The sequence below is a fragment of the Mus caroli genome, unplaced genomic scaffold (genome assembly GCF_978045245.1).
Source record: "Mus caroli unplaced genomic scaffold, Mus_caroli_1 scaffold_11, whole genome shotgun sequence".
NCBI lineage: Eukaryota > Metazoa > Chordata > Mammalia > Rodentia > Muridae > Mus > Mus caroli.
Window position 1 is genome coordinate 53,457,575 of NW_028227266.1, and position 16,578 is coordinate 53,474,152.

General features: G+C 46.6%; 1 protein-coding gene across 4 annotated transcripts in view; it reads left to right on the forward strand.

The window, feature by feature from the left end:
• The window catches only part of Tmem266 (transmembrane protein 266), a 118,943-nt gene that overhangs the window by 53,568 nt on the left and 48,797 nt on the right, over positions 1-16,578 (forward strand). For 2 of the 4 annotated variants that reach the window (XM_029481172.2, XM_085844649.1), the window contains exon 1: positions 2,184-2,377. Coding sequence is in view for 1 of the 4 variants with exons in the window: in XM_021173267.3 (XP_021028926.1) it covers positions 2,189-2,377 (189 nt within the window). In the remaining 3 variants the exon portion in view is untranslated. Of the gene's footprint in view, positions 1-2,183; positions 2,378-16,578 lie in introns of those variants that run through there. The other 2 variants (XM_021173267.3, XM_029481173.2) reach the window with 2 other exon arrangements.

Sequence of the window (16,578 nt, forward strand, 5' to 3'; positions counted from 1 at the left end):
CACACACACACACACACACACACACACACACACAGGCACACACACAGGCACACACACACTTCCTTTTGACCAAAGAAGCTGCAATGCCACATGACAAACTGGCTAATAAAGGTGGCGTTTACCCCTTCAAGGAAGCTGAATAGAGCCACTAATGCACTTTCCCTGTAGTGTTCTTCACATACAAGACCAAAGTGTACATTCCATCATGTAGCTGTGAGCCCTAAGAGTTTCATTGCCACCAAAGGAAGCTTTTAGTCTCTGCTGACATGATCATGTGGTCATGTGGTCAGAGATGGAGCTGAACCACTGTCAAAAACAGACTAGAGGGCAAAGATGTGAGGAGGGCAGATATAACTTGCCCTACACCCTTTAGAATTGTTCCCTGTTAGTTTCAGAAACATAACTCCTGCCTTCTTAGAACACCTCATTGATTAGAAAGTCGTTTAGAAGGTTTGTTCAACTAAAAGAAAAATCCCATTTCCTTGAACAGTTCCTAAGAGAACAAACCCAACCTAGCATGTAATTTTTAGGAAACATCTGGGGTAACTGGGATTCCCCCAGAAACACCCACTCCTTTATATCAATTGTTGAGAGACACGGAAACTGCACATCTGATGACTGTTCTGTCTGCAGCTCTTGAGTCATTTTGTAAATGTCACACTGTGATGAGTGCCATTATCTGTGCTTGGAGAAAAACCCAAGGCTTGAGGGTGGGGTGGGGGAGGCTATGAAAACAAAGCTGGGTGTTTGGAATTACTCGGTGAATGTGGGTGACCCAGGTAGCCCACCTGTAACCCTTGAACAATCCCAGCAAAAGGGTCAGTTATACGGACTCCAGCAACTGCTACTGTGTCACTTGTTGGCTTTCAGATGGTTAGAAACACTAGGAATTTAGCGTGTTCTCACAGCGCCCAAGTGGGACTTGTCATCAGAAGCTCCATGCTTCTTAGACCCACAGCAGACCACAGAGTGGGAAGGAACAGCCCTTAGAAAGCCTAGAGAAACTAAGGCTTGGGAAAGCACCACAGAAAGTGGTAGCAAAGCCCAAGAGCAGCCTACAGCAGGCTGGCGGCCTTGGTATTGTCAGTGGTTCCTCATCCCCATGCATGGACCCTCCACATCCCAGACGTTAGGTCTCTACTGTCTCATGCATACTACGTTCCCTTTCAAACCTAGCAGTGTGGCCAGAGACACAAGACTCAGCTTCTCAGATTCTGCAGAATGAGACAGGGCCAAGAGTGCGTAGGAGGGACCAACAATCCTGTCCCAGGAAGGGATGGCCAAGGTCTCCAACCTCGTATCTCCCATCAGGAGATGTTTGGTGGCATGGCACATGCTGTGTTTGGTAGTACAGTGCACAGCTGTGTTTGGTAGCCTGGTGCACAGCTGTGTTTGGTACTACAGTGCACCGCTATTAACCATCTTGCATGATGTTCATGTCTCCATCCCTCCTCAGATGCCAGTGATATTAAAAAGCCTCCACAAATTGACAAAACTCATGGATTGGGAGGTGACCCTGCCCTTGACTGAAGCATACTGTGTGCTAGTGAAGCTATGGCTTGGTTTCAGTGCTCAAGATAAGCCTGCCTAAGACATAGACTCCTCTGTTGGCTCAGGTGACCCCAATTTCCTACTTGAGAATGGAGGTATGGAGGGAGCTGTTTGAATGGGAAGGAGCAGCGTCTAGCTGTCCTTGAGTCTCTTCCTCATCACCCCAAGGCCTCCAAGCCTCCAAAGAGGCTCTCGGCCAACTGGAGTATATATCCAGTTGGGAACAGAAGCACCTTTTATTATTGTGACACTGATAATGGAACCATTGCAAAGAACCACACACAGCTGTCCTGAGTATATCACTGCAGCAGAAAGAACGGTGATGCCGTTGGCTGACAGCAGAATCTGTGCTTTTTGTCTGTTTAGCAGAGGGTCCTTACCTGCCTTCATGAAGGACTTTCCCCCCAAAACTCACATGTTCAGGTTTGTCCATTACCCTAACCAGTGAGGAGAAGGGTACCAACCAGGCCTTAAAGCCAGTTCCTGACTGGCTGTGGGGAAGAACAGCAACCTTGTATTTCCCTTGACCTCAGCACAGCATAGCTTCCTGGGCCTCCCTACACCTTCCACTGACAGAGGGAAGAGGGTTTAGTTCTCAGGGGCTAACCCTTCCCTGCCGCTCCTCCTTTCCACCCAGACCTGCCATTGAAGGAGGAATTTCTGAAGTTGAGATTATTTCCCAACAAGTAGACGAAGAAACCAAGAGCATTGCTCCGGTGCAGCTGGTGAACTTTGCCTATCGGGACCTGCCCCTGGCTGCCGTAGACCTCTCCACAGGGGGCTCACAGCTCCTGTCGAATTTGGATGAAGAGTACCAAAGAGAAGGGTAGGTTCTGGCATGGCTGAGAGCCCCTTGCGTAATTCCCTGTTTCCATGGGTACTTCCCAAGAGGAAGCAGCACAGATAAGATGCTGAGCAGAAGAGGCCAGGAGGTGACATTAGGTCACTCAGGCTTTTTCAAGTCACACATGATTTCCTCAGAGAAAGACTCTGGGTACAGAAAATGCCCATTGCTGCTAGACAACCTCTTAGGTTTTTTTGTGATGTTTGCTTAGAACTTAGGTGATAGGATTTGTCTGAGGTGATTCTTAATATTCTTTCTGACTCACTCTGTTTACCTCACAGGGGTTAGGAGTATGCCAAGGTCACAGAGCCCAGAAGGGACCTGCACATTGCTCTGCACACAGTGACGCTGAGTGTCCTGGAAGTGGGCAGAATCCCGATAGGTGCTTTGCAGACACTGCCTCCCTCCCTGTTCAGTGAGAGACGCAGGGACGCTCTGACATTAGCTCCTCCTATATTGCTTGTCAATTAATCAGACCAGTGAGTTTGTTTCCCATTTAACTTCTCACTAGCCTGGTCTCTCTTACAAATATACTCTTTCAAAGCCACGGTGGGATGTTCCGTCTAGATAGAGGCAAGGAAGATGAGGGTTTCCCCTGCTTTTTCAGGGGTAGGGGGTTAGAACGTTGAAGGCCACAGAAGGGCAGACACGCATCCGTGGGTCACACGGTAGCTTAGACTCCTCTCACCTAAGATTTCCCCAGTTCTGCCCAGTGGCTTTTAGACACAGAATTTCAAACACTGGCCAGCACCTGAGAGCCAGTTCTGGGCAACACTCCCAGGTGCCTGTTACCATTTTAGAACACGCTGGCTGCTTTAAACACAAAACGGAAGGTTTGCCATATATTTCAGAAGCAGAGGGAAAGCCATAGCTAAGCTAAATTTGCAGCTCTTGGATTCCCTGTGTCTGCTTCCTGAGGGGGGCTCCCCGTTCCTAAGATAAATTTTCAGACAACTGGGAAACTGTATACCTGCTTCTGCAGAAATGACACCCCAGTGGCTTTCTCTGAAAATAAAATTTTTTTCCAAGTATTGCGAACACAGCTAGCAGGACCCTAGAAGAAAATGACAAGCAAATTGATAGGAAAAAAAAAATCTCTGAAGGGAACGGGGAGATGCCTTAGTCAGTAAGAATACATATTCTGCATGAGGACCCGGGCTTGAATCTCCAGCACCCAACCCTACATGGCTGTATGTGCCTGAAACCCCAGGGAGTAAAAAAAAAAGTAGACCCTATGCAGAGAACTTACTGACCAGAGAGCTTAGCCAAAATGGTGAGCTTCTGGTCCAATGAGAGACCCTGTCTTAGTAAAGCAGAGATCCACGGAACATGCCTGTCATCCTGCTCTGACCTCCACATGTAACATGGGTACACATACCATCACACACACATGCATACATCATGCAAGACACATGGAGGGAGGGAGGGAAGGAAGGAAGGAAGGAAGGAAGGAAGGAAGGAAGGGAGGAAGGAAGGAAGGAAGGAAGGAAGGAAGGAAGGAAGGAAGGAAGGAAGGAAGGAAGGACAGACTTTTCTGAGACATGTCTGCCATAGCAGTATTGACTAAGCAACCAAAATCAGGCCGCAGAGCCTGCTTTTTCCTAGTCCTCTGTGGCTTAAAGACTGAGCTAAGTCCAGAAGGGCCCAGAGCCAGGACCAGCTGTGTGTATATATGGATTATGCAGCAGTGTCCGCCAATGCTCAAAAGGACCACAAAGCTGAGCCCATTTCTCTGCTGCTGCCCTTCCTAAAGTTCAGCTCAATGAAGTCCGGGTCACTAGTCAGCAGGCCTTTCTCTGAGCACCCAGAGAGTCACTGTGCTATTGCTCCCTGGTGGTCAAACACAGTAGTGCAGCCTCTGTTAATAGAAAAATGTGCTGGCCCTTCTGCCCTGGCCTGATCTTGATCAAGCCCAGTTGGAGTTCATAGTTACCTAGCATGGAAAGAGATAGGAAAACCTTTAAAAGCTCTGGTTCAGAACTCACACTTGCTCCTGTTACTGCGCCGTGATTTTACCACTCGGTGGGCGTGCCCCACACAGCTGTACCACACCAGGACGCCTCTCACTCCCCAGGTTGCCAGACACCTGGCTCAACCATTCAATGCCTGTCTGGATTGGTCGTCTGGAGGTCTTCACCCGCCCCCCCCCCCGCACCTTCCCACCCCCCCCCCCCGCACCTCCCCCCCCCCCCCCCCGCAGGGCAGAGAGGTCTTTGACTTGCCTCTCCAAGTGTGTTCCCCAATGTTGCTGTTGTTATGTAATAGGGAGCCTAGGGCAAGGATTTGGAGAGCCCTCGTGGGACCTCTGTGGCAGCCAGACTATATCCTAGAGCAAGGAAAAGCCAGGCTTCTATCAGAAGCCCAGATAAAACGGACCAAGCAAAAGTGTGCTGTGGTGGAGCCAGGCTGTCCTTGGCTCTTGGTTTGGTTCTCACCTGAGTTTTCAACCTGGCGCTTTCCAGAGCAACACAATCCAAGCATAAAGTTCCTGCTTACTGAGGTCAGGGTTACTTCTTGTCAGTGAGACCTCTTCCTGCTGAGAGAAGCAACACAGCTAGGAATAGATCTTTTCTGTAGGAAACCAAAGGACCTCAGGAACCCTAATGTGTAGCTGCCCAGTGACTCATCTGCCCTGTATTCAGGTCCCGGGGGTGTGGTGACAGTGGGTGTTTAGTTTCCCAGACTCTGAGATAGTTAGGGCTGGAGGGGACGGTAGGCAGTGCGCGCTCTAAGAATTCTAATGCACAGTGTGAAGGGTTTTCCTCCAGCTCCCGAGGTAAGAATACCGTCCATGAGTTCACACATGGTATAGCATGGGCCCCAATTCCCTTCCTTTTAACCAGGATAGCGTTCCGGTTTTGTATATTCTACATGTTGGCTCATCTTCTCATGGACAATTGCATCATGCAGAATTACCATTTTCCACAGCAGCTGTGCCATCTTACGCCTCCCACCAGCCATGCGTGAGTGTTCTGTGGCCCTGTGTGTGCACCAACTATTGTTATTCACCATTTTTGAACCCTAGCCGTCCTAAGGGTGAGTGGTGTGGTGTGGTTTGAGAGTTTGTAAGTGTGGGATCCTGTGAGGTAAGATAGGCTGTCCTCCTCATTCAGACTGAGCTGCAGGCACAGGTGAGGAGCCAGCCTCCACCCGGCTGAGAAGTCTGTGTTTCAAGTTTTCATTAACGTAACAAATACCCCAGAAAGACCTAGAAACACCCTCACAGACACATCCAGGGGTGTATTCTACTATAGAATGTCCTCTACATCTCTAAGTCCAATCAAGGAGACAGTCAGGGTCTAAGACACTTGCCTGCCATGATCTAAACTGGAGAGCTGTCTGTTGCCTAGGGGATTCACCTCTACAGCAGGCAGCTTGGGGCTTGAAGAGGAAAAGCAGACTCCTGTGCAGACCGCACTGCCTCAGACTCCACCGAGCCTCCTTGATTTTGCCGTCCTCTCAGGCTGTTCCTTTTCAGTCCTTACCACCCTCAGCAATGACCTTCCCTCCTGCAGTCCCATCAAAGTAGGACATCTCCAGATGGCACGCACTGCGCCCCCAGACTCTTCCTTCTTCCCTTCCAGGCCTGGACTCATCAGATGCTATCACCTTCTTCTTCCCAGAAAACTCTCTCCATCAGCTGCAGCCTCCCCATGTCTGCAGCGCTCCACTCTCCTCTGTCCTAACCTCTTCTCTACATCCCGGCCTCCATCACTCTCTCTTCCTCTCTGCAAGCTTCAGTGACTTCTGCTGCACTCCTCAGTCTGCTACAGCCTGGCTGCAGCCTCCACAGTGCCACACCACTGTTGTCAAGGGCATGGTGCCTGATCTTGATTCCAACTTGTTAGGGTGTAAAATCACCTGGGAGACACATCTCTAGGAGTTTCTATGAGGAGGTTAGGAGAAGGTTAACTGAAGAGGTAATGTCCACCCTGAATGTAAGTGACACCCCCCTCATGAGTTGAAGTCCTAAACTGAATAAGAAGGGGGAAGGGAGAAGCCAGCAGAGTGCCCAGTTCCTCTTTGCCCCACATTCCCACCTCCATGGCTTCTTCACCATAATGTCCTCTATATTTCCATTTGACTGCTGAGTCACAATAAGCTTTCTTCTCTTTTGTTTTGTTTTGTCAAATATTTACTCTCAATAAGAAAAATAAGTAAGTAACGTAGGCATCCACATCCCCTCGCCACAGGAAGTCTCTGTCATTGCCTCCGTCTTGGCATGGTGTCCCCATGGCTGCCATCAGAAGATTGTCCTCAGCCACTGTGCCTTCTAAGCCTTAACAGGTTGTCATCTGCTTGTTCCTTAATGATTGGAGTTCACACACACACACACACACACACACACACACACACACACACACACACACATTATCACTACCCTTTTTCTACACTCTGGGTAATTTTATCCATCTCTGTAAGTTTTCAGCTAGTGGAGATCAAAGCCACGTGTCTATTCCAAGTCTCCCTTTCAAACTCCCAAGTTCTTTCTCGATCTTCTTAGGGATCCCCAAATGCCTTTGACTAATGTCAACGGAATGATCTAGTCTTCTTGTCCTGGGTTAGCTGCATCTTTGAAAGAAGAAATGTTCTCATCTTTACCTGGATAATTCTCTTTTATAGCCTTTATGGTGATGGTGCTCAAATCCAGACAGAAGAGCCACTACCTACCCACTATGGCAGTCTCAAATACAGCATACCCCACCCCCACCACCCAAAGACTCTGTCTTCAAAGTAGAAATGACCCAAACCAATGGGGCATAGAAGTTGCCTGGTCTTGATCCTTCAGTTGCCAAAATAAACCACAACCTAAGCTCGCTTCCAGTGGCCCTGAGCCCCCTTCCCACCAATGCTTTCATGGCACCTCTAAACTACCTGAAGTCGGTCAGTCACACACAGTCACCATGCAGTTGATGACCTTGTTCTCCCACACTCTGACTTGCTCTCATTCTCACTCTGGTGCCCATGGAAGTCCTGCTACTGCCAAAGGTGCCCACTATAGGAACACCATGCCAGGGGCACCCGTAAAGCAGGATTGCACACAGTGTGGGTTCCGCTGGGTGAGGATGGAACATTCCCTTCTCCCTTGACTCCCAACTCCCGATCATTGCTGGCTGTGCACTTCTTACCCCCTCTATTCTAGTTCTGTCTGCTTCTCGAGTTCACCTCCCTGCATCCAGGTCCGCAACTCAAACCAAGGAGCTGCCTGTCAAATCCTGGCAGCTTACCATCTTCCTTTCCCTCCCCGTGTCTGCTCGCCTCTCAACCAGATGTCTCCCTCCTTCAGGAGTGATGACACAGACCTCCATGTGAATCCACAGAGGTGAGCAGACAGTCTGGGGAGCAGGGAGAAGGGGAGGCAGAGGTGTCAGCTCCAACCGCAAAACCGTGTGACAGCAAAATGCTGTGAGACTTGGTTTTTCTTCCCTCATGCCTTCAGTCTCTGTTACCAAGTCACGGATATTTGTATTGTCTTCATTGTCTACTCCACAGTCTTCCTCCAAGGACTGTCTACCGGCAGCTAGCTACTGTGGTCTATGAATAACAGAAAGTCCACTCAAACTCACTGGCCTCTGTAATATGGAACCCACTGCTAAGGCAGCTCTGAGGTTGGTCCAGAGAGCCCATGAGTGTTAGTGAGGGCCAGATTCTCCCATCACTGCTGTCAACAGTCCTGGCTTCATCCCGATGCCAAAAGTGGCTTCACAGTTGGCACAAGGGCTGTCTGTGGTAGTCATGCATTCTCATTTGTATCTCGCAATCGAGAAAGGCTGCCCATAATTGGCTTGAGAACAACATAGATCCTTCCCAGAAGCTTCCAGCTGTTCTTGCCTCATGTCTTATGAGCTAGAATTGAGTCTCATGGCAAAGGATGTGGGACTATGCCTAGGCTGATTGGACCCACCTTTTGAATGGTACATTGCTATGTAGATGTGGGACACTCATATACCATATACCACAGCCTAAAGAGAGCCAGTTTGGGGTTGGCTGGTAATGGTGCTTACTGCAGAATCTGACAACCTTTGTTTGATCCCCAGAACCCACACAATAGAAAGAAAGAACTAAGCCAAGTTGACCTCCGACCTTCACATGTGCCCAGCATCACCTATGTGCATGTACACACACTCACACACACATGTGCACACATGCATACACACATGTGCACGCACACATGCACAGACACAATTAAAAGGGAGATCTAATTTCCATTCGTTAACTGGACTCCCAGACAGGAGAAGCCTGGAAGAAGTGTGGGTCTCCAACAGGCTTAACGGGAGATGAGACGAACAGCACACTTCTCCAGAATTCCAGAGTCAGTGCAAGGCAACATGATGGGGCCCAGGGATATTTTTTGAGATGTCAACTTAGAAAAAAAAGACAGACCCAAGATAGCAAACACCTCTAAATAAGGACTGAAATAATTTAAGATATGACAGCAAGCAATAGCTGGGAGCAAAGAGAAGGGAGGAGTAGGGGCCTATTAAGCCACAGCCTAAAAATAGTATCTTCTCAGAATACCTTAAGGAGGCGCTCTCCAGAAACCTCCTGTCCCTCCACCCCCACACTTCCACAGCCCCCTCCATCCATGCTGTCATTAATTGGGAAAACAATAAATTCCCAGCCTTGGACAACCTCTGAGCTCTACTAACGCACATCTAACCTCAGCCCTGAGCCAGGAAGTTCCTCTAGCAAGAACCAGGTCAACTGAGTCTGGGATAGAGGGCATGCGAGCAGAATAAAAGACTGACTTGAATGGCCAGCTGAGTGATGAACAGGCAGCAGTCTGATCAGATGGCACAGGAAAGCCAGTTCCCCTGGAGAGTGGTTATAAGCTGATCTGTGTGGAGCTGAGGAAGAACAAAGGAACAGGGGTAGGAATGGCACCAGGCTTCTCGTACCCACAGGTCAAAGTGCCACCTGTACACCTCTGACTAACTGCTTGTATATCTATTAGTCAGGGTTTCTATTCCTGCACAAACATCATGACTAAGAAGCAAGTTGGGGAGGAAAGGGTTTATTCAGCTTACACTTCCACATTGCTGTTCATCACCAAAGGAAGTCAGGACTGGAACTCAAGCAGTTTTATGCAGGGTTATGGTGTCCAACAAGAGAGCCTCAGTCACCTGAGGAGGCATCCAGGATCCTGAATTTACAGCTTCTTCCCACTGTGTCAGGGAGCTGAGCTCATCAAGTGGCCCTAGCTGCAAAACCTAGCATAAAGAAGTCCTTAAATGTGTGGCCAGTTCACCGAATTGAGGGCTCTCTGAGTTGCAGAGAGCCTCTAGTCTAACAGCATCCTTCTCTCCCTTCGGTGAACCCGAAGCCCTTGTCAAGAGTCAGGACCACTTTGACCACATCCTTCCTGCCTGTTACCTGTTCAGAGATGCGTGGGCAATGTCCTTAGACCCCTAAGAGGGGGCAGAGGTTAGAGGAGTTTAGCATCCTGCCAAGCAGAGGGCATTTCCTGTCTCTCCACTCCATGCTTTTTCCACCACACTGTGAGGCCTCTCTCAGACTCAAGAGATGTAAGATTATGGGACAAGCACATGTTAGCCTCTGGCGGTCCCAGCTGCACACCGCTTCCTGCCTTTTCCTGGGGGCAGTGGTGTGAACCTTCAGCACTGAGTGCAGAACTGAAGCTGCCTACCTAGAAATGGAAATGCATTCACTTCCTCAAAGGGCTGGGTGAGAAGCCTCTCGAGGGCTGGCTTTCTGAAGCACGTGCATGTGTTCTGGGACTGTGTGTGTGCAGTTATGGGTCGCCTCTTGGAATCAGGTCAAGGAGATGAAGCTGAAGTGTGACTGCTCTCCCTGCTGTCCTGGCTCACCCCAGGAGGGCGAGGAGCTCCATCTCTGACATTCAGATAAAGGGTGTCCCTGTGGGCACTGGATGGACAATCTCACCAGGACAGGATTGTGTCTCTTTGGGAAAGTCTTGCTTAGATGAACTCATCTCTCCTGGCTGCATTGTCTCTAGAGTAGTCTAGGGCTAGGAGCCCACTGCAAGTCACAGTTCATTTCCAAGGATCCAGGCCCTGTGGAGAGGAAGGCTCCCTTCTTCTCATGTGCTCAACACTCTGCACAGTGTCTAGATTTAGAACGATGTGTATTCTGCCTCTTGCCAGAGCCTGCTAAGGCATGTATGGAAACTATCGTTGTCCTGACACATGCTAGCTTCGTTGTATGCTGGCTTTAACATTTCAGATCCTCCCAGCACCTCTGCAAAGGCAGGGATCCCATTTTTAAGATTAACAAACTAAGGCACAAAAGATTGGACTCATGATTTAGTCAACATGTGGCTGGGGTTAGGAGACACTAATTACCACCAGAGCCAAACACGTCTTCTCCTGTCCCTCATTTGTCTGTCTGTTCATTTTCAAGACTTCATATGTAGCTGATTCATTTACTGATGATAAATCATAAAGGAATTTATTTAAAACGATTCTCTGGTATACATATAATTTCAAGGTTTTATATGTAGCTCTGGCTGTCCTAGAACTTGCCATGTAGACCAGGCTGGCCTCAAACTCACAGAGACCCGCCTGCCTCTGCCTCCCTAGGACTAGGATTAAAGGCAGGCACCACCACTCGGCTCTAGATTAACCTTTGAAGTGCCCAGAACAGTGCCTCGTGCATAGAACATTCCATGCATGTGTCTGTTGAGCCAACAACAGTGAAACATAGATGAGTGAGAGTTGGGTTTCTGTCATCCTCATGGCCTTCTCCGACTGTGTTCCTGATGTCTGCAAAGAGAAACAGAGGGCTGAGAAGGACATGCTGATGTCCAAGTCACCACCAACTCCAGTGGTTTCCAGGGCACCAGGGGTCAGCATCGTAGAAGCAGAGCCTGAGAGCCAGACCTGGCCTCCTTAAACCTTCCCCACTTATAAGCAAAGAACAAAGAACCCATTATAGAACCATAGGCACATAGGAATGTAAAGTAGGTATACAAATCAAACATTTACTGATGATAAATCGTAAAGGAATTTATTTAAAACAATTCTCTGGTAGACATATAATTTCTCATGAAAGACTAAAGAAAATTTACATACTAATGAGATGAAGGTATCTGTTTATGTTTACAGAAAGAATTAAATCTTGACTGAATCTTTGATACTCTAGGGTAGAACATCTTCAATAGTTAGATTTTTTTTTAAATTTCCAATGTTGAGACAGTCACCTCACATAAATACATCACACAGAATGACAGAGTGTGTTTAGGGCTGTTTCAGAGTTTTGGAGAGTCTGTCCTGACCCAAAGCCAAGATTCCTTTAATGATTTTTATTTTTGGAAAAGGGTCTCATTATGTAGACCAGGCTGGCCTTGAACTCTCAGAGGACTGCCTACCTCTGCTTTTGAGTGCCAGGTCTTTAGCAATACTGAAACAAAGTTTTGGCATCTTAACTCTTAATGAGCAATTTTAAAAACCACCCATTCTGGGCCAGAGAGATGGCTCAGTGATTAAGGGCACTGACTGCTCTTCCAGAGGTCCTGCATTCAATTCCCAGCAACCACATGGTGGCTCACAGCCATCTGTAATGGGATCTGATGCCCTCTTCTGGTGTGTCTAAAGACAGCTACAGTGTGCTCATATACATAAAATAAGTAATTCTTTTTTTCAAAAAAACATTCTAATGTAATGGTTCTATAATGTAACCTAAATGTACTGAGAAAAGACAATAGAAAAATATTAAAAGTTTCTATTTCCTGTAGTTAAGCCATTGTGTTTCTCTAACAGCAGAAGGTGTTGCAAATAGACTTGAAACACTGTAATTTATAACAGTTAGTGTCTCAGCTCCAAGCTAGGGCGTTTGGGGAAGTGTCCTTTGAGATTTCCTGGCATGACAACATGTGATCAGATCCAAGGCTACAGTGGGGTTTGGTGACGCAGGCTGATTCGTTCCACGTTTCATGTTTGATATTTGTGGGCATGGTACCAGGGACTGGACCTAGGGCTCACACATGCTTAGGCAAGTGTTTTTGCCACTAAGGTATCCCCAGCCCTCTTCTGAGCCTTCTTTTATGTTTTTAATGTATGTACATGTGTGTTCACATGCAAGCAGAGGCAAGAGGTCAATGCCAGATGTCTTCCTGAATCATTCTCCAGTGCATATTCTGAAGCAGGGTCTCACAGTGAGCCTAAACTCACTGAGGAGAGGAGACAAGGCCTGCAGGTTGGCAGGCCCCAGGAAGCTGCCTGTCTCTGCCTGGCTGGCTTCTTACATGGGTGCTAGGGCGAGAAGTCAGCTCCTCATGCTTGCATGACTGGCGCTCTATCCAGTGAGCCATCCTCCCAGCCCCATCTATTTATTGTTAGCTCTGTGTTTAGCAGCCTTTAACTATTGCCAGATTGTTCATCCCTCACGCTGAGATACTGCAGAGGGGCCACTGAACTAGACCACTCTGAGAATGGAAAGAGAGGTTTACTGGGAATCTCAGGGGGCATCAGTCACATGACTGTCCCAGTTTGTTTTTCCAGTGCTATTATGATCACCGTGACCAAAAGCAGCTTGGGGAGGAGAATGCTTATCACACCTTACAGTTTGGAGTCCACAATCGAGACAAGCTGTAGCAGGAACTCAAGGAAGGGACATAGATGCAGGAACTGAAACAGGGCCACCGAGAAACGGCACCAACTGGCTTGTTCTTAACTCACTCAGCCTGCTCTTTGGTTTTGTTTTGTTTTTAGAGACAAGGTTTCTCAGTGTAGCCCTGGCTGTCCTAGAACTAGCTCTGTAGACCAGGCTGGCCTTGATCTAGCAGAGAGACACCTGCTTCTGCCTCCCAAGGGCTGGGATTAAAGGCAGAACCACCTGTCCAGGGATAGCACTACCCAGGGCTGTCATTCGTTAATCAAGAAGATGCCCCTCCAAACTTGCCTACAGGCCAGGATAATGGAGGCATTTTCTTTTTTTTTTTTTTTTTTTTTTTTACCATGTTTTTTTTTTTTTTGGATTTTTAATATTTTTATTACATATTTTCCTCAATTACATTTCCAATGCTATCCCAAAAGTCCCCCATAGCGCCCCCCACTTCCCTACCCAACCATTCCCATTCTTTTGGCCCTGGCATTCCCCTATATTGGGGCATATAAAGTTTGCAAGTCCAATGGGCCTCTCTTTCCATTGATGGCCGACTAGGCCATCTTTCGATACATATGCAGCTAGAGACAAGAGCTCCGGGGTTCTGGTTAGTATATCATGTTGTTCCAACAATAGGGTTGCAGATCCCTTTAGCTCCTTGGGTACTTTCTCTAGCTTCTCCATTGGGAGCCCTGTGATACATCCAATAGCTGACTGTGAACATCCACTCCTGTGTTTGCTAGGCCCCGGCATCGTCTCACAAGAGACAGCTATATTTGGGTCCTTTCAGCAAAATCTTGCTAGTGTATGCAATGGTGTCAGCGTTTAGAAGCTGATTATGGGATGGATCCCTGGATACGGCAGTCTCTAAATGGTCCATCCTTTCATCACAGCTACGAACTTTGTCTCTGTAACTCCTTCCCTGGGTGTTTTGTTCCCAATTCTAAGAAGGTGCACAGTGTCCACACTTTGGTCTTCATTCTTCTTGAGTTTCATGCGTTTATCAAATTGTATCTTATATCTTGGGTATCCTAAGTTTTGGGCTAATATCCACTTATCAGTGAATACATATTGTGTGAGTTCTTTTGTGATTGTGTTACTTCACTCAAGATGATGCCCTCCAGGTCCATCCATTTGGCTAGGAATTTCATAAATTCATTCTTTTTAATAGCTGAGTAGTACTCCATTGTGTAAATGTACCATAATTTCTGTATCCATTCCTCTGTTGAGGGACATCTGGGTTCTTTCCAGCTTCTGGCTATTATAAATAGGGCTGCTATGAACATAGTGGAGCATGTGTCCTTTTTACCGGTTGGGACATCTTCTGGATATATGCCCAGGAGAGGTATTGCTGGATACTCCGGTAGTACTATGTCCAATTTTCTGAGGAACCGCCAGACTGATTTCCAGAGTGGTTGTACAAGCTTGCAATCCCACCAACAATGGAGGAGTGTTCCTCTTTCTCCACATCCTCGCCAGCATCTGCTGTCACCTGAATTTTTGATCTTAGCCATTCTGACTGGTGTGAGGTGGAATCTCAGGGTTGTTTTGATTTGCATTTCCCTGATGATTAAGGATGTTGAACATTTTTTCAGGTGTTTCTCTGCCATTCGGTATTCCTCAGGTGAGAATTCTTTGTTCAGTTCTGAGCCCCATTTTTTAATGGGGTTATTTGACTTTCTGGAGTCCACCTTCTTGAGTTCTTTATATATATTGGATATTAGTCCCTTATCTGATTTAGGATAGGTGAAGATCCTTTCCCAATCTGTTGGTGGTTTTTTTGTCTTATTGATGGTGTCTTTAGCCTTGCAGAAGCTTTGTAGTTTCATGAGGTCCCACTTGTCAATTCTCGATCTTACAGCACAAGCCATTACTGTTCTATTCAGGAATTTTTCCCCTGTGCCCATATCTTCAAGGCTTTTCCCCACTTTCTCCTCTATAAGTTTCAGTGTCTCTGGTTTTATGTGAAGTTCCTTGATCCACTTAGACTTGACCTTAGTACAAGGAGATAGGAATGGATCGATTCGCATTCTTCTACATGTTAACAACCAGTTGTGCCAGCACCATTTGTTGAAATGCTGTCTTTCTTCCACTGGATGTTTTTAGCTCCCTTGTCGAGGATCAAGTGACCGTAGGTGTGTGGGTTCATTTCTGGGTCTTCAATTCTATTCCATTGGTCTATTTGTCTGTCACTATACCAGTACCATGCAGTTTTTATCACAATTGCTCTGTAGTAGAGCTTTAGGTCCGGCATGGTGATTCCACCAGAGGTTCTTTTATCCTTGAGAAGAGTTTTTGCTATCCTAGGTTTTTTGTTATTCCAGATGAATTTGCAGATTGCACTTTCTAATTCGTTGAAGAATTGATTTGGAATTTTGATGGGGATTGCATTGAATCTGTAGATTGCTTTTGGCAAGATAGCCATTTTTACAATGTTGATCCTGCCAATCCATGAGCATGGGAGAACTTTCCATCTTCTGAGATCTATAATTTCTTTCTTCAGAGACTTGAAGTTTTTATTATACAGATCTTTCACTTCCTTAGTTAGAGTCACGCCAAGATAATTTATATTATTTGTGACTATTGAGAAGGGTGTTGTTCCCCTAATTTCTTTCTCACCCTGTTTATTCTTTGTGTAGAGAAAGGCCATTGATTTGTTTGAGTTAATTTTATATCCAGCTACTTCACCAAAGCTGTTTATCAGGCTTAGGAGTTCTCTGGTGGAATTTTTAGGGTCACTTATATATACTATCATATCATCTGCAAAAAGTGATATTTTGACTTCATCTTTTCCAATTTGTATCCCTTTGATCTCCTTTTGTTGTCGAATTGCTCTGGCTAGGACTTCAAGTACAATGTGGAATAGGTATGGAGAAAGTGGACAGCCTTGTCTAGTCCCTGATTTTAGAGGGATTGCTTCAAGCTTCTCACCATTTACTTTGATGTTGGCTACTGGTTTGCTGTAGATTGCTTTTATCATGTTTAGGTATGGGCCTTGAATTCCTGATCTTTCCAAGACTTTTATCATGAATGGGTGTTGGATCTTGTCAAATGCTTTTTCCGCATCTAACGAGATGACCATGTGGTTTTTGTCTTTGAGTTTGTTTATATACTGGATTACGTTGATGGATTTCCGTATATTGAACCATCCCTGCATCCCTGGGATGAAACCTACTTGGTCAGGATGGATGATTGTTTTGATGTGTTCTTGGATTCGGTTAGCAAGAACTTTATTGAGGATTTTTGCATCAATATTCATAAGGGATATTGGTCTGAAGTTTTCTATCTTTGTTGGGTCTTTTTGTGGTTTAGGTATCAGAGTAATTGTGGCTTCATAGAATGAGTTGGGTAGAGTACCTTCTGTTTCTATTTTGTGGAATAGTTTGTGAAGAACTGGGATTAGATCTTCTTTGAAGGTCTGATAGAACTCTGCACTAAACCCATCTGGTCCTGGGCTTTTTTGAGTTGGGAGACTATTAATGACTGCTTCTATTTCTTTGGGGGATATAGGGCTGTTTAGATCATTAACCTGATCTTGATTCAACTTTGGTACCTGGTATCTGTCTAGGAACTTCTCCATTTCATCCAGGTTCTCCAGT